The sequence below is a fragment of the Podarcis melisellensis genome (genome assembly GCF_964234715.1).
Source record: "Podarcis melisellensis genome assembly, chromosome: 17".
Classification (NCBI taxonomy): domain Eukaryota; kingdom Metazoa; phylum Chordata; class Lepidosauria; order Squamata; family Lacertidae; genus Podarcis; species Podarcis melisellensis.
The window spans coordinates 8460991-8479431 of record NC_138534.1 but is presented as its reverse complement, the minus strand read 5'-3'; the positions used below and the strand labels follow the sequence as shown (position 1 = coordinate 8479431).

Sequence of the window (18441 nt, the reverse complement as noted above, 5' to 3'; positions counted from 1 at the left end):
ATATATAGCAATTAAGTGTTCCAGTTTAGTGCTGAACCTGAGCACTTTAGCTCAGATATAATAATGCAGCAGAAAGTTGTTTCTAGGCAGGAAAGACCAAACAGAAGTGTCCTTCCTGAAAAGCTGTTTGCCCTCCTCCCAAGGGGGCCAAACATCAGAAAGTAAGAAATGTAAGGATGAAGAGAAGAACATAAGAAGGGCCTGAAGGATCAGGCCAATGGTCCACCTGGTCCAGCATCATGTTCTCACAGTGGCCAATCAGATGCCTGTGGGAAACCCACAACAGGTAAATGTAAAAGGTAAAGGACCCCTGGGTGACGCGGGTGGCGCTGTGGGTAAAACCGCAGTGCCTAGGACTTGCCGATCGTATGGTCGGCGGTTCGAATCCCCGCGGCGGGGTGAGCTCCCGTCTTTCGGTCCCAGCTCCTGCCCACCTAGCAGTTCGAAAGCACCCCTAAGTGCAAGTAGATAAATAGGTACCGCTTTATAGCGGGAAGGTAAACGGCGTTTCCGTGTGCTGTGCTGGTGCTGGCTCACCAGAGCAGCTTCGTCACGCTGGCCACGTGACCCGGAAGTGTCTTCGGACAGCGCTGGCTCCCGGCCTCTTAAGTGAGATGAGCGTACAACCCTAGAGTCGGACACGACTGGCCCGTACGGGCAGGGGTACCTTTACCTTTACCTTTAAAGGACCCCTGGACGGTTAAGTCCAGTCAAAAGCGACTATGGGGTTGCTGCGCTCATCTTGCTTTCAGGCCAAGGGAGCCGGCGTTTGTCCACAGACAGCTTTCCGGGTCATGTGGCAAGAATGACTAAACTGCTTCTGGCGCAACAGAACACCATAACAGAAACCAGAGCGCACGGAAATGCTGTTTACCTTCCTGTCACAGTGGTACCTATTTAGCTACTTGCTAGGTTGGTAGGAGCTGGGACAGAGCAACGGGAGCTCGCCCCGTCGTGGGGATTTCAACCGCCGACCTTCCGATCGGCAAGCCCAAGAGGCTCAGTGGTTTAGACCACAGCGCCACCCACGCCCCTCCCACAACAGGACCCTCTTGTCGCTTCTAGCAACTAGTATTCAGAAGCGTGGCTGCCTTGAACTCTCAAGGCAGAGCATAGCCTTAACAACTACAGTGGTAACTCAGGTTACATACGCTTCGGGTTACAGACTCCGCTAACCCAGAAATAGTGATTCAGGTTAAGAACTTTGCTTCAGGATGAGAACAGAAATCGGGCCCCGCCGGAGCGGCAGGGGGCCCCATTAGCTAAAGTGGTGCTTCAGGTTAAGAACAGTTTCAGGTTAAGTACGGACCTCCAGAACGAATTAAGTACTTAACCCGAGGTACCACTGTACTAGCCACTGATAGCTTATCCTTTGATAATTTCTCTCTTTTAAAGGCATTTAGGTAGTGGCCAGCACTGCCTCCTGTGGGAGAAAGTGCCATAGTTTAGCTATGCGCTTCATGAAGTTATTCGCCCTGAATCTTCCAACGTTCAGTTTTGTTGGATGTTCATGAGAAAAGGAGGAAAAACAATCTTTTCTCTATTCCGTTTTGCTGTGCCATGCATAGTTTTATACACTTCTATCATGACAAACAAGTCTCCAACTCTGCAACTGTTTCTCATAGGGGACTCTCTCCACCCCCTTCTGCATCTTGATTGCCATTTTCTTAACTTTTTCCCAGCCTAACAATATCATTTTCGAGGGGAGGCAACCAGGCTGGCTAGAGCCCAGAAGACAAACGCTCCTGTTAGGGGTACACAACAATATTTGATTGCAGGTGCACCCCGTTATTTTTATCTTGGTCATGGGACCGAGACAGCTCTGGTTGCCCTAACAGATTATCTTCGTAGACAGCTGGATCGAGGCGGGCGGGGCTGCTGATTCTTCTAGATCTGTCAGCAGCTTTTGACATGGTCGATCACGAACTCCTGGACCACTGCCTTGCCAACGTGGGGATCCAGGACACAGTCCTTCAATGGCTGCGCTCGTTTCTCTCTGGTCGGGGACAGAGGGTGGCGCTTGGGGGGGAATTGTCATTGCGCCACTCCTTGGTGTGTGGAGTACCTCAGGGTGCGATACTCTCCCCGATGCTTTTCAACATCTTTATGCGCCCCCTCGCCCAGAGTTTTGGGCTGGGTTGCCATCAGTATGCCGATGACACCCAACTCATATCTGTTGATGGATGGCCATTCTGACTCGGCCCCAGACACACTGACCAGATGTTTGGAAGCTGTGGCTGGATGGTTTCGTGGGAGCCGGTTGAAGTTAAATCCTTTGAAGACAGAGGTCCTGTGGCTGGGACGGGACGATATGGGATTGGGGGGGCAACTCCCATCTCTTGCGGGGGTGCAATTAGTGCCAGCACCGTCCGTTAAAGAGTTTGGGTGTAATCTTCAACACCTCCCTTTCCATGGAGGCGCAGATTGCAGCTATAACAAAGGCGGCATTTTTCCATCTCAGCCAAGCTAAGCAGTTGGCTCCTTACCTCTCTCGCCCTGACCTAGTCACTGTGATCCACGCAACGGTCACTTCCAGACTGGATTATTGTAACTCGCTCTACGTGGGGCTGCCCTTGAGACTGACCCAGAAACTCCAGCGGGTGCAGAATGCTGCAGCGAGACTCCTTACAGGGTCCTCGCTGCGAGATCAAATTCACCCGGTGCTATACCAGCTGCACTGGCTCCCGGTGGAGTACAGGATCAGCTTTAAGGTGCTGGTTTTAACCTTTAAAGCCCTGTACGGCCTAGGACCCTCGTACCTATGGGACCGCCTCTCCTGGTATGTCCCACAAAGAAACTTACGGTCTTCAAATAAAAACATCTTGCAGGTCCCAGGCCACAGAGAGGTTAGGCTGGCCTCAACTAGAGCCAGGGCTTTTTCGGCTGTGGCTCCGATCTGGTGGAACACTCTGTCACAAGAGACTAGGGCCCTGCGGGACTTGACATCTTTCCACAGGGCCTGCAAGACAGAGTTGTTCCACCAGGCCTTTGGCCAGGGCACAGCCTGACTCCCTCCTTCGGCAATCTTCACGGAGCTCTGGCCCAATGGTTGCCATTGGTTTGATTTGAATTAATTTTATAATGAATGATTTTAGAGTGTTGTGTTGTGTTGTACTGTTGTACTGTTTTATTGTTATTAGCCGCCCTGAGCCCGGCTTCGGCTGGGGAGGGCGGGATATAAATAAAATTATTATTATTATTATTATTATTATTATTATTATTATTATTATTATTATTATTATTATTATTATCTAACTATCAATGTATCTCAGTAAAAAAATTCCCCCTTTGCTTAAGCGTCATACACAGCCAGCGTATATCCCTTACAAAAAAAAACACAAAAAACCCCACACAATTCATGGTGTGACCTTTTATTACTCCGCTCCCCTACGCATGTCCAGTATAGATGCCTCTGTTATTTGTTATATAAAGCCTCTCACTGTGGAAAAAGAATGCTGCAAATGTGCTGATCTTAGTTCCACTGGGAACATGAATAACTTGCATCTGGGCAAAAGGGAGGATTGGCGTAAGGGATGTGTACACACAGACCTCCTAACCTAAGGATAGAGAGGAAGAAAGAGGCCTCTCTATGTGCCTGCTCTTTGCCTGCTGTGGGCTGGATACACATGGAAACAAGTCCCAATGATCTCAATGGGATTTTCTTCCAACCAGATGTGTGTAGGATTGTGCATTAAAGCATCTTTTTTTTTTCACCCACTAACCAGAAGCTTCCAGCATTTAAATAACGTCCCATGCTCCCTAGCACCTGTAATCTAGTTTGTTAAAACATCTCCTCCAGATTCTAAGACCTTTTAGGAATTCCTCTAATGAATTTGAGAATTGTTGGATCAGACGCCCCCTGCAAGGCTGGTGGGCTCCTCCTGATCAAGCCTTTTCCGTCGTCGTCTTTTAAGCTTCCTGTCACTACAGGGCTGATCTAGGTATCTGAACCATTTATGTAGACTTGCTTTTTGGATAGGCCTTTAATGACTAGTGGTCTGTTGATCCGTTTTAATGCTGACTCTTGGTCTTGGCTTTTGCCTTTCTGTGCAGAATTTGTGCTGTGAAATTATCTCCAGTGGGAGATCAAACCTTGCTTTGGAAATCTAACAGGACTGAAGAATGGGCTGCGAACAACCATTTCAAAAAGTGGCATGTTGATTTCTGCACAAACATAAGGGACAGAACGGTGAAGAATCACTGTGCTTTGCCATTAAAGGCCTGCAAAAGAAGTACATGGGACAGAATATTATGTACGAGGTTAAGTTATTATAAGAATCTTGGGGAAAGTTGTAAAATAAAACAAAAACTCTGCTAAAATTTTATGCAGTATGGGAATCAGAGAACAAACTATCAGAATGCTGAAAGAGAAGCCAATTCTTTTTTGGTGGGAGGAGGAGAGGGGAACATAGGACTCATTAGTTAATTACTGCCCTGTGTTTTTAATTTATATCTTTTTGTGCATGTGTAAATCATGTCCCTTCTACCTGATGCTCTCTAGATCTTTTTGGGCTACGATTCCCATCATCCTTGATGGTACACTAGTGGCCAAAATTCTGGAACCCTTTAGGAAAAAGTGTACTTCCGAGGTTTGATGTCTCATAACACCACTTTTTTTGGAGTAATGCCATAAAATTATATATCAATGGAAAGATAATTTAACGAAGAATGTAATCCACCTGATAGGCTCTCTAAACACTCATGCTCATTGGCTACATTCAAACGAATGAAATCTACTACATATCAATCTACCGTATTTTTCGCTCTATAAGACGCACTTTTCCCCTCCTAAAAAGTAAGCGGAAATGTGTGTGCATTTTATGGAGCGAATGCAGGTTGGAGGCTCTGTCAGCGCTCCCTTTAAATAGCTGCGTGGAGCGTGTGTGCGGCTCTTGGGGGCTTTTCCCGAGGAGGGAGAAGGGCTGCCCTTCTCCCTCCTCGGGGAAAAGCCCCCAAGAGCCGCACACACACTCCGTGCGCTCTTTAAAAGGAGCGTGGCTCTTGGGGGAGCCTTAGCTGTGCACAGCCTCTCCCGGGCAGGGGATGAAGGCTCCCCTTGCCCGGGAGAGGCTGCACACGGCTAAAGAGGAAGCCAGGACAGTGAGCGGGATCCCGCTGGCTGTTCTAGCTTCTGGCTTAGCCACATGAAGCCTCCACAGGGGAGCGGGGAGCCTTCATCCTGCTCCCCTGCGGAGGCTTCACACGGCTCTTGGGGGCTTTTCTGGGAGGTGGGGTGAAGGGACAGAGCGGCCGCGCTCCCTTTAAAGAGCGTGCGGCTCTTGCAGAAGGAAAGCCAATAGGCTTGCTTTCGCTGAAGCCAGGAGGGCAAGAGGGATCGGTGCGCACCAGTCCCGCTTGCTCTCCTGGCTTCAGGGGTAGCCCCGCAAAGCCTCCTAAGCGAAGATGGAGGAGCGCTTCCTCTTAGCTCAGGATGCTTTGCGTTCCTTTCTTATTTCTTGCTTTCCTTCCCCTAAAAACTAGATGCGTACAATAGAGCGAAAAATACGGTAAGCAAGTTGTGCTTCCTTTTTCTGGTTATTTGGCTACAACTTTTGATAGAATACAGATAATTGAACAACCTTTGTTGCATCACATTGTTCATTAAATTATCTTTCCACTGATGTATAATTTTATGGCATTCCTCCAAAATAAGAAATTATTTTTGGAGTAATACACTTTTCCCAAAAGGTTTCCACAATTTTGGCCACTAGTGTACATCTAAGGGGGCAAAAGGGCACAGACAACCGTGAGCGAGGCAAACCAATGAACTGATTCACCAGGGCTGCTTCCTACCACACTACACTAACCTGGCTCACAGGAGTCTAGCTCAGTAGTAGGAGAACCCCAGCCATGATGTCTCACAATCCCATAATACTCACTTGACCCCAAATTTCAGGGCCTGCAGGGCCAAGCTCTCGCAGAAACCTTCCACAGCAAATTTGGAGGCAGAGTAGATGTCGTTGAAGAGGAGACCTAAAGGGAATGGAGTGTTGGCGTGAGAGGTGTAAAATAATTGTGGAGAAAGATGGTTCCTCTGCATGTCCTCTTGCTCCAGAGTTGGGATGGGGGAACTGTGGGCCTTCCAGGTGTTGCTGAGCGGCAGTTCCCATCATCGCTGACCATTGGGCTATGCTGCCTGGGGCTGATGCAACTTCTGGACGGTCACAGGTTCCCCATCCCTGTTCTGGGCATGGAGGAACAATTGTAAGAAACACCACAACAAACACAAACCATTTGCCAGTCGGGAGCAGAGCTGCCAACATTTTTACTGCCCCAGCTCCTGTGCATTTAACAATAGTGACAACACACAGAAGTAAAGCAGGGAAAGTTCTTTCCGGCATGGAAATAGTGATGGGAATCCAACATTTACTTGTAATTTTTATTTATTCATTACAGATTGCTTTTAAAAGCACAGGATCAGGGTTGGTGAAATAGGTGGCAACCCTAGTCAGAAATCATGGGCATAGCCAGAGGGGCAGCTGCCCCCCCCTTCAAGTAAATAAATAAAAATACTTAACTAACTGACCAACTGTGTCACTGATAACTCAGTTCTGCCCCTCCAATAAATCTTGGCTATGCAGTGGCGTAGTGTGGGTTGTCAGCACCCGGGGCAAGGCAAGTAATTTGCGCCCCCTAACCCATGGATTTTAGCACTCGAGTCTCTTCCACTAGAGAGCTGCGAGTGCGCCCCCCCAGATGTTGCGCCCTGTGTGGCCGGGCCCCCCTGCATCCCCCACGCTACGCCACTGTGGCTATGCCCATGATCAGAATATGGGAGTTTGCCCATCACACCCATTCCACACCCAGGGGAGGGAGGAAATAATCTTGCTAGCATAAAAGTCCCACCTCATTCATTAGGCCGATTAAGTAAAACAGCAGGAATAGGCAATTTATTTTATGAGCAGCAATTAAAAAGAAATTAGCTTGTTCAGGCAATAGGAAACAGCAGCAAAGCAGACATCGCTTTTGCAAGGTATTCCACGATACCATCTGAGAGAACAACACGGAAAAGAAGGGTGGACTTTTAAACGGTTCAAAAAACGGCTTTTGGAAAAGAGCTAAAGGCTCCTATGCACGTATTAGAAATCTCTTTTATGTGATTTTACAGTAAGATGTATCCTACTCAGGAGTAGTCATCGGCGGAAGGGGCTTCATTGCGTGACAGAACTGTTGGATAAATCTATGAAGGATGTGTTAAATTTCTTTCTTGGTATCTCCTTGGGCTCAGAAAAGACCCCCCTCACCATGTATGCAATTGTAGGCCTGCTCCCCCTTCGTTGTGGTCCCTTTTTCCTCCTGTGGACGAATTTTATTTGCAAAATTTGCCTTCACCTCTTTGCCCTATAGCAGGCCCATCCAACTCCCAAGAGACTGCGATTTACTCCCAGTATTAATAAACTGGCAGTGATCTATCTATTGTCATTGAGGATTGACCAGAGTTGTTGACCCTTTGGGGGGGGGGATTGAGCAGAGTTGTTGAGCCTTTTTTAAGGGTAGTGGTGTATGGAAGTGAAAGCTGGACCACAAAGAAGGCTGATCGCCGAAGAATTGATGCTTTCGAATTATGGTGCTGGAGGAGACTCTTGAGAGTCCCATGGACTGCAAGAAGATCCAAATCTATCCATTCTTAAAGGAAATCAGACCTGAGTGCTCACTGGAAGGACAGATCCTGAAGCTGAGGCTCTAATACTTTGGCCACCTCATGAGAAGAGAAGACTCCCTGGAAAAGACCCTGACGTTGGGAAAGATGGAGGGCACAAGGAGAAGGGGACGACAGAGGACGGGATGGTTGGACAGTGTTCTTGAAGCTACCAGCATGAGTTTGACCAAACTGCGGGAGGCAGTGGAAGACAGAAGTGCCTGGCGTGCTCTGGTCCATGGGGTCACAAAGAGTCGGACATGAATAAACGACTAAACAACAACATAAATTGCTCAACTGAAACTCTGTCGCTAACAAACTCATGCTGCGCTAGAACCAATTGCCGTATTCCCAATCTCCAACAGAAACCCCCCAAACACCGCCCACTGGATACGACAGAAGTGGGGTGGGGGCAGAGACATTCATTCCCCAGTTCTTTTAAGGCTGTGATCAATAAGGATCCCACGATCAACCATGATCACCTGGGGATCTACCTGTCGATCGCAGTCCAAAGCATGGAGGTTGCTTTGGCAGAACAATACAGTGGTACCTCTGTTTATGCACTTAATTCGTTCCAGAGGTCCGTTCTTAACCTGAAACTGTTCTTAACCTGAAGCACCACTTTAGCCAATGGGGCCTCCCACTGCTGCACGATTTCTGTTCTCATCCTGAAGCAAAGTTCTTAACCCGAGGTACTATTTTGGGGTAAGCAGAGTCTGTAACCTGAAGCGTATGTAACCCGAGGTGCAACTGCACAGGACAACCAGCTCACCTAAAGATTACAGTGGTACCTCGGGTTACATACGCTTCAGGTTACAGACTCCGCTAACCCAGAAATAGTACCTCGGGTTAAGAACTTTGCTTCAGGATGAGAAAAGAAATCGTGCTCCAGCGGCGCGGCGGCAGCTGGAGGCCCCATTAGCTAAAGTGGTGCTTCAGGTTAAGAACAGTTTCAGGTTAAGAACGGACCTCCAGAACGAATTAAGTACGTAACCAGAGGTACCACTGTACTGTTAGGCAGATGTTTGTATTCTCCTAAAGTGAAAGAGAGAGAACAGAAGGGTGGCAGGCTGGGCATTATGGGGAATACCATTCAAAAACTGTAGGAGGTTATTTAAAAATGGCTTGAGGTAGGGAATGAATGAATTTATTATGGTCACAGATCAGAAATACGGACATATACAGCAATAGAGAACATGTATACATGCATGTATTATTATTATTATTATTATTATTATTATTATTATTATTATTATTATTATTATTGCACCCCACCCATCTGGCTGGGTTTCCCCAGCCACTCTGGGTGGCTCACAGCATATATCAGAACATACTAAAACATCAAACATTAAAGCTTCCCTAAACAGGGCTGCCTTCAGATGTCTTCTAAAGGTCAGATAGTTGTTTATTTCCTTGACATCTGATGGGAGGGCGTTCCACAGGATGGGTGCCACTACCGAGAAGGCCCTCTGCCTGGTTCCCTGTAACCTCAATTCTCACAGTGAGGAAACCAGCAGAAGACCCTCAGGGAAGGACCTCAGGTGTCCGGGCTGAACGGGCACTATAAGCTAGTGCGTGGTAAATAATACAGATATAAAACAATTAAAATATGTAGGTTAAGACCTTAGCTGCTAATTTAAAATATGCATATTAAGACATTGGCCATTAGATTCATTCAGAGCTCATCACCTTAGTTTTATAGCAGCAGCATGGAATGTGGCCATCTCTGGTTCCATGACCTCTATTAGATATTTTAATTAGTGGCCACCTGATCTGATGGGGTTCATTGCATAATTGGAGTGATAAATATCGAAGTAGGGAGAGATCGGAGGAAAGGCCAAGGAACAGTTGACAGACCACGTGCTCTGTCTGCAAAAGGTTCCAGGTACAGTGGTACCTCGGGTTACAGACGCTTCAGGTTACAGACTCTGCTAACCTGGAAGTAGTACCTCAGGTTAAGAACTTTGCTTCAGGATGAGAACAGAAATTGTGCGGCGGCACAGCTGCGGCGGGAGGCCCCATTAGCTAAAGTGGTACCTCAGGTTAAGAACAGTTTCAGGTTAAGAACAGACCTCGGGAAAGAATTAAGTTCTTAACCAGAGGTACCACTGTATATTCATCCTGGCAACGCCATAAAAAAATAAAGGCGACTGGGAAAGACCCAAGAGCCACTCTTAGTCAGGGCAGACAAATGTCTTATGTTCCAAAGCGGAGAAATGAACTCTTATTTAGAAGGCTTTCGAAATAGAAGGAATCTACCACTGCCCTGTGTCTTCCTTCCTCCAGAGCTCACCTGACCATCATCCTGTTGGTCAAACAACACTTGCTAACCAAATGCTCCGCATTAGAGTCACGCCCCCCCCACCTTCTGGCTGAGCCTCACCTTGCAAGCCCAGGACGCTGCTCATCACCACGACATGTCCCTGTCGTCGGCGCTTCATGCCAGGGAAGACTTCTTGGATAAGGCGCACCAAGCCAAAGAAATTGGTATCAAAGAGCTGCTGCATTGAGGCCATGCTCTGGCTTTCGACCGGTCCAATCATGCCTAAACCAGCGTTGTTCACTGCAAGGGGAAGCAATCAGTTAGCAATAGAGAACAGGGCAAAGTGGTGCTTTTCAGAGATTATTATTATTATTATTATTAATAATAATAATAATAATAATAATAATAATATTTATATCCCACCCATCTGGCTGTGTTTTCCCAGCCACTCTGGGCGGCTCCCAACAGAATATTAAAAACATGATAAACCATCAAACATTAAAAATTTCCCTAAACAAGCCTGCATTCAGATGTCTTCTAAAAGTCAGATTGTTCTTTATTTCCTTGCGCTGGTGCTGACCTTTAAAGCCCTAAACGGCCTCGGTCCAGTATACCTGAAGGAGCGTCTCCACCCCCATCGTTCAGCCTGGACACTGAGATCCAGCTCCGAGGGCCTTCTGGCGGTTCCCTCACTGCGAGAAGCCAAGTTATACAGGGAACCAGGCAGAGGTAGTGGCACCCACCCTGTGGAACGCCTTCCCACCAGATGTTCAAGGGAAAAACAACTATCATACTTTTAGAAGACATCTGCAGGCAGCCCTCTTTAGGGAAGTTTTTAATGTTTGAAGTTTTATTTTGTTTTTAGTGTTCTGTTGGAAGCCACCCAGAGTGGCTGGGGAGACCCTGCCAGATGGGCGGGGTATAAATAAATTATTATTATTATTATTATTCCTTGACATCTGATGGGAGGACGTTCCACAGGGTGGGCGCTACAACCGAGAACGCCCTCTGCCTGGTTCCCTGAAACCTCACTTCTCACAGGGAGGGAATTGCCCTAAGGCCCTCAGTGCTGGACTTGTGTCCAGGCTGAATGATGGGGGTGGAGACGCTCCTTCAGGTATATTGGGCCGAGGATATCCTTGCTGGAGGTGTCTTCCATCCATGGAGATAATGAAAGGATGGCATTCATTCTGCCATTTACCTTCCACCAGTCTCTAGATACTGTGCAGCTGGATACTTGGGTTTAGCAACCAGTTGCTCCTTGAAGAGCTAATGTCCCACAGTTTGAGCTACAAGGCTCCTGCTGAAACACACCACTTCCAGCTGAGAATTCCTGTGACCGTCTGGGCCTGTTGCAATGTTGCACTCACAGGGCTTATGCTCACGGGCTTGCCTGATTCAACGTGAGCACAGATTACATTTTGCCCCATCCGCATTCAACCTGCTTGTGAAGGCTTTCACAATAGGGTGGAGCCCCACAACCTGTACGTTTAATGAAGCACTCATGCAAGTGTTTTTTGCGTGAGAAAAAAAGGCACCCTGGATTGCTTCAGCTCCAGACTGTGCCTGACAAATGAGCCGTGAGAATTGGCGTAATCTCTACTCCATACAGTGGTTTAATGAAGTGGCTTAATCCACAGTGGACAATATGAGATACTTGTGGGGTCCAAGTCCAATCCAGAGCAAGGACGACAATTTAGCCATGGCTGGCTGGGCCCAGCATTACACAGGCCCATCTGTGCAGAAACAAAATCACGATTGTATAGCCTAGCAGGTCTTGTGAGAAAACAGACACTGCCCACTTCGCAGCAGGAGGCAGCTACCTGTGGTCTGTTACACAGGCATTTATTACAGCACACTGACCAATAAAAGAAAACGCAAAGTGTAAAATACAAAACCAAGGCTTCAAGAAAACCAAATTATAAAAAATGACAAGGTAAGGTCAAACGGTCATAGCAGATCCAAGAGACAACGACATTCAACACCTCAGAAATAAATTTACTGAGAAGATACTTAAAATAATTTCTAGATACCAACCAGGAATCAATCTCATTAAAAAAAATGCATAATGATTCTCTGATAACATGATTTAGAAGAAGAACACACAGGAGATCTTTCCCACCTCATAGGAATTATATCTAGCTATAAAACAAACTTTTAAGAGATTCGCCATCTAATCTCTTTGAAAGCCAAATGTTCAAATGGCCCGATAAAACAGCTCTACTGTATTTAGGTCTTGATGAAGCATTCAAATAAAGGCATATAATTGTTAAAAGCAGACCAAGTCATGCTTAAACAGCATGGCTTACGTGGTCCGCTAGCTAATGCTAGCTAATGCATGTAGCTGCCACACTCTCATATCCTTTATTCTCTGTTTACCCAAAGATTTGGCTTGCTCTACTTCCAGTGTCAGCAGATAAGAGGAGAAAAGCCAACAATGTAATTTCTCTCCATTAAGCTCACTTTTCCACAAAGGCCAAGAGGGTTAACTAGCACCTGATGGGCCAAAGACCTGAAGGAGGCAAAGGAGCAAATTTGGAGCTAATAAATAACAAAACTTATTCATGCCGTGCTATTTAATGAGGTAAGACCAGCTTCTAAATTAAGAATATCAATAGCAACACATTAAAGTAGGTAAAAGGTCCAGGCAAAGGCGATTATGGGGTTGCGATGCTCATCTCACTTTCAGGCTGAGGGAGCCGGCATTTGTCCACAGACAGCTTTCCGGGTCAATTGGCCAGCATGACTAAACTGCTTCTGGCGCAACAGAACAGCATGATGGAAACCAGAGCGCACGGAAATGCCTTTTACTTTCCCACTGCAGCAGTACCTATTTATCTACTTGCACTGGCGTGCTTTCGAACTGCTAGGTTGGCAGGAGCTGGCACAGAGCAATGGGAGCTCACCCCGTAGTGGGGATTCGAACCACTGACCTTCCAACTGGCAAGCCCAAGAGGCTCAGTGGTTTAGACCACAGCACCACCCACAATTAGGTGCGCCTCTAAGGGTTGAATTCCTTCTTTAAAAAGTCCTCAAAACCAATACTGAGGCTGCAGGGGAACAGTTTTCCTACCAAGCACATCCACCCTGCGCTGGGGGATGGTGCCCACACAGCGTCGGATCGATTCCTCGCTGGTCACATCCATCTCCTTGATTTCCAGAGTCTTCTCCAGCACAGGCCCTGCATGCTTCACCAGTTCTTGACTCTTCTCCAAATTCCTCATGGTGGCAATAACTAGGGAGCGAGGGGAAAGGGTTACATGACACCACTGGGATATTGAGCATGAGGGGTGAGTTCTTTCAGGAATACTCAAGGCTGTGGGGTTTGGCAGGGGGCATGCACCAACTAGAGTTAGTACTCTGTTAGGGAAGGCATTTAACAACGCTCAAAGGTGTTCAGCATACCAAACAATAACTGTAGCAACCAAGGCCATGTTCCACTTCAGGCTGCAGGTGCAAGACTGAATGCCTAATGTCTCCACAAAAGTGGAAGAGGCAGAAGCCAGAGATCTGCACACGTGAGTTTTCCTCACTGCATATAGGAAAACTACCGCATTTTTCGCTCTATAGGACGCACTTTTCCCCCTCCAAAAATGAAGGGGAAATGTTTGTGCGTCCTATGGAGCGAATGCAGACTCCTTGGCTTCAGCGAAAGCAACACAAAGCCCCCAAAGTGCAGAGGGAGCGTTTCCTCTGCGCTCCGGAGGCTACGCGTTGCTTTCGCTGAAGCCTGGAGAGCGAGAGGGGTTGGTGTGCACCAACCCCTCTCACTCTCCAGGCTTCAGGGATAGCAGGTGGCTATCCCTGAAGCCTTTGGAGCGCACCGGGACCTCGCGCTGCGCTCCAAAGGCTTTGGGGTTAGCTGAGCAAAGCTTCTGCAGGGCAGCGGGCTGAAGGCACCCCACTGCCCTGCTGAGGCTTGAAAGGCTGTCCCCGAAGCCAGAACAGAGACACGGAGCGCTGCGCAACGTCTCGCTGTTCTAGCTTGGGAATGTTGGGGCTTTATGGGGAAACCCCGGGCTTCTCCCTTCAGCCCCGACACTGATTTGATTCAGAATATTTTTTACTTGTTTTCCTCCTCTAAAAACTAGGTGCGTCCTTTGCTCGGGTGCGTCCTATAGAGTGAAAAATCTGGTAACTTGTCAGGTAGAAAACAAGACTAGGACTTGACAGGGAAATGGCTTTTTAATCCACCCGCTTAATATACTCTTACACCAGTGCCAAAGTTTTGCATGTTTAAACTGCAGTTGCCTCTGAGACATCCACACCTCAGTGTAGAACCCGAAAAGCGCCTCTGGGTGCAAAGCCTGGCGGGGACTGAATGCAGCAGTAGACTCAGGAATGAAGAACGTAATCCATTGCTCTGATTCTTCCAAGGAGCTGCACTGTTGCCTCCCCACTCCCTACCAGCTGGTCCCTGGATCCAGGCAGTTCCTCACCTCGGAATCGCTTCAGCTCGTCTCTGGCCAGACGCACCGCTAGGGCGAGGCCAATGCCGGAAGAGCAGCCTGTCACGAGTACATTTCGAACGGCCATCTTACTGCCTGCGGAAGGGAGAGGAGAAAATCAGAGGAAATCCTGAGGAAGTGCAGGGAGAACCATGGTATATGGTTCAAAGGATGCTAGGATTGGATCTCTTCACTCTGACAGTTTCTGGAAGCTCTGTGGTGGAGAGAGATCAAGCTGTCCCAACTCAAATGCCACCTCTGCTAGGAATGTTTTAAGTGTTCTGAACACTTAAAAGACAGGTCCGTGCTAAGTATTATTGTGGGCTGGGCTGGAAGCAATACAGGTCTGATGACCTGTCAGCCACAATCTTACCTGCAACACCAAATACTGGACCACGGGATAGAGAGGAAATCACAACACTTGTGACTAGGTGAAAAGACGACAGAGTAACTTTTATGTTTCTGGTGTCAATGGCTGGCTCAAGGTCATTCCCCCTAAAACAGGGGAAGCCAACAAGGTGCCCTTCAGCTGTTGCTGGATTATATACTATCCAGGATTTGACAGGGAGATATTTGAATAAGAGAGGCAGCGTTTTCTCCCCCCTAACCCCCCTAAACTTGTTTTCAAGATGCCTTGCAAAGCCACAGAACCCTGTGTAACAGATATCACCATGAAAATTGGTACATACATTTAGGGCACAATAATCCTTTAAGGCTTCAAACACTAACTCCCTCCCCACACCCATTTTACGGAGCAGAAAGGCATGCAAAATATATTGCAGTTCGGTATCTGAATTACTTATTATTTATTAAATTTATACACAGCCCTTCACCTCAAGATCACGAGGCGGTTTACAATATTAAATACACAACAAACTCATAACATCACGACAAACGGAAACAATAACCCCTGCCCCCCCCCCCAATTTAAAAGGCCATAGATTGTTTAATTTGCCAAAGGCCTGGGAGAAGAGCATTGCTTTTGCTGGCACATAAAGATATTTGATGAAGGTGCCAGGTGAGCCTTCCAGGGGAGTGTTCCACAAGCAGGAATCTACCACAGAAAAAGAGGCCCTGCAAACAAGTGCTTTAAATATGTAGGCTGCACATTTTCCTGAAAGGAAGCCCCACTGAACAAAGTGTGACTTCCAAGTTATCCTAAATAATGCTGGAGCTGTTTACTGCAAACAGTTCTTAGTCTACTGTCACTAGGTACCACTTTCTGCGCCAAACTGGGAATGGGTGGCCAGTAGCCATAACCCTTGCTCTGTCTGATTTGCCAACAGAGCAGCCTGGGCAGAACCAGGGAGAGAGACTGGTAACTTTTGACACTCCCAGAGACTCACTTTCCACCGCTGGTGGATTGAGGGTGTAGAAGCCAGAGCACACCAGCTTTCTTCCCGTTTTACCCTTTTAACATAACCAATAGATTCCTCCTCTGCTTGTGAGCCTCTTCTCTCCTTCTTCAAAGTGGAAATCAGATTATTACTCTAACATTACTTCAGAGAGCTCTATAATCCATTTACAAACGGTGTGTGCATTGCTCTTAGTAAAACGACCCTGCCTGTATTCCGTACAGCATAAAAGACAAGTGCTGAACTAAACCAAACACAGCTTTGGGTCGTCCCTGGAGCCTGCATCTCACGCCACCCAGTCTGGCTGCTCCTTCGTCACCCTTACCCAGTCCATTTTTCCACAACTCTCTCTATCCTCGTAGTGAACATTTTCAGCTGGGATTATTAATGCTGTATTTAAACAGTACCCCTTAAATTAGAAAACAGGGGGCTATTATATACATTAAATGCTGAGTCAGAGTTCCAAGGCCTAAAATGCTGCTGTGACTTGTTCAAGCTCCCACATGGAGTTTCAGACTAACCTGAGATGTGTCTGAGCTAGTTTTCCATTGCAGATAGGGTCAGTGGTCATCGGAAATACCTCCAGAGCGCTTTAGCTGCCTGCAGTGGTGACATGCAGCATATGGTGTGCTGTTACCACTCAAGACACATTCCCCTGCTTCATCCTTCAGCATTATAGAAGAGGGTTTGGAAATAAAGCTGCCGGATCAAGGACCAGGACCGGTCTCTTTGCACACAGCCTGGTTCAACAGGTGAGGCTCGCTGGGTGGGAGGAGTCTGTGTGTCTTCTCCAATCTAGCTGGGTACCATGGGGTCTTTTCCACAGGACCTCCTGATGTGATTGTCCTCCAGATACCTGCTGGACTACGATTCACATCACACCTAACCACTGGTCAAGCTTTATGAGGAACAGTTGAGGGACTTGGGTACTGTTTAGCCTGAAGAAGACTGAGAGCTGTATGATAGCCATCTTCAAATATCTGAAGGGCTGTCACACAGAAGGTGGAACAAGCTTAGTTTTCTGCTGCTCTATAGGGTAAGACCCAAACCAATGGATTCAAATTGTACAAATCATATAGAACAAGAGGGTAAGAGCTGTTTGACAGTGGAATAAACTCCCTGGGAAGGTGGGGCATTCTCCTTCATTAAGAAGTTTTTAAAGAGGAGAAGAGGAGGAGTTTGGATTTGATATCCTGCTTTATCACTACTTGAAGGAGTCTCAAAGTGGCTAACATTCTCCTTTCCCTTCCTCCCCTACAACAAACACTCTGTGGGGTGAGTGAGGCTGAGAGACTTCAGAGAAGTGTGACTGGCCCAAGGTCACCCAGCAGCTGCAGGTGGAGGAGTGGAGACACGAACCTGGTTCCCCAGATTACGAGTCTACCACTCTTAACCACTACACCACACTGGCTCTTTAAACAGAGATTGGATGGCCAGGGATTCTTTAGCAGTGATTCCTGAACTGCAGGGGGTTGGACTAATCAGTGTTTCCCAACCTTGGGCCTCCAGATGTTTTTGGCCTACAACTCCCATCATCCCTAGCTAGCAAGACCAGTGGTCAGGGATGATGGGAATTGTAGTTCAAAAACAGCTGGAGGCACAAGGTTGGGAAACACTGGACTAGATGACCCATGGGGTCCCTTCCAACCCTGCAGTTCTATTCTTCAAATCTATGAGATCTGGGCAAAAACGATGCTAAGGCACAAGTGCTCAGGGGAGAAACAGTACCCAGCAAACAGAAATATATGATGAGGGGTGGTCCAAGACTGCAATTGGGTTACAAAACCCTCCCTGTCCTTCCCAACTGCATATTTGTTGGTGTACGTATTGCAAAGAAAAGAAAACAGGCTTTGTGTCATCATGCCTTAGAGCTACTTGTACAAAACAAAGCCTTGGCCTGGAGAAAATGTGGAGGCATCTTGATGTCCCTTGAGACAACCCAAATTATATTCAGGCTTCCTAACTCACAATTTCTTAATTACACGGACATCAACTGCTGTGGATATGCCATCTGCTGCGATTCAAAGCTTGGATGTAGGAGTACACAACCTAAGATTCACATTCTTTATAATTTGAATGAATATAGGCTTTATTTACAGCCCATTGACCGTCAGTAGAAAGTTACAGAACATGAAATACATAAGATTGTTAAAAGGAGGGAGACCTGGGTAAGCAATCGGGGCTTGTCTGAAGGAAATTAAAACATTTAGAAATGTTGCAACTTGCTTAGCAATTTAAAGCAAAACATGAGTTCTCCAATAAAATGGTCAACGGAGACTCAGAAGACTGTCCTTGCAAAACATGCCCACAAAAAGTGGCCTGGACTGTGGCACTTTGTAGGCTCCTGGTGGTACAGATATATCAATGCTTATTTTGATGCACACCCAGACTTTATTAATACTGGTAATTACTGGCATTGGGTAGCATGCTGAAGAGTGACTTGTCCCCCCAAAGAAATGCTAGCTAGAGCACAGTAGGGGATGGTCTCCCAGCGTTGTGGGTGCATCATGCGGGGTGCCCTGTTTACTTGGGAGTAAAAAATATCCAGACCCTTATTCCGAAGTGCAGCATGGAGGTGCACTGCTAAAAGTGTGTGCCACAAGTTAGGGATCATGCAGTGAGGAGCCTCAGTCACAGGATGCATGGTGTGATGCAGCCCAAAACTTATTTTGGGGTGCAGCAGCACAAAAGCTTAAGATCCCCTCTCAAGCAGCTCGTGCATCCCTGTGCAGAAGG

General features: G+C 47.1%; 1 protein-coding gene across 2 annotated transcripts in view; it reads right to left on the bottom strand.

The window, feature by feature from the left end:
* LOC309360101 (retinol dehydrogenase 8-like) overlaps positions 1-18441 on the bottom strand; it is a 29140-nt gene that overhangs the window by 9792 nt on the left and 907 nt on the right. For both annotated transcript variants that reach the window (XM_081894685.1, XM_081894684.1), the window contains exons 2-5: positions 14342-14446; positions 12976-13137; positions 10023-10202; positions 5880-5973 (exon numbers count right to left, since the gene is read on the bottom strand). In XM_081894685.1, coding sequence (XP_081750811.1) covers positions 5880-5973; positions 10023-10202; positions 12976-13137; positions 14342-14438 — 533 coding nt within the window. In that variant the 5' untranslated portion in view covers positions 14439-14446. The remainder of the gene's footprint in view (positions 1-5879; positions 5974-10022; positions 10203-12975; positions 13138-14341; positions 14447-18441) is intronic.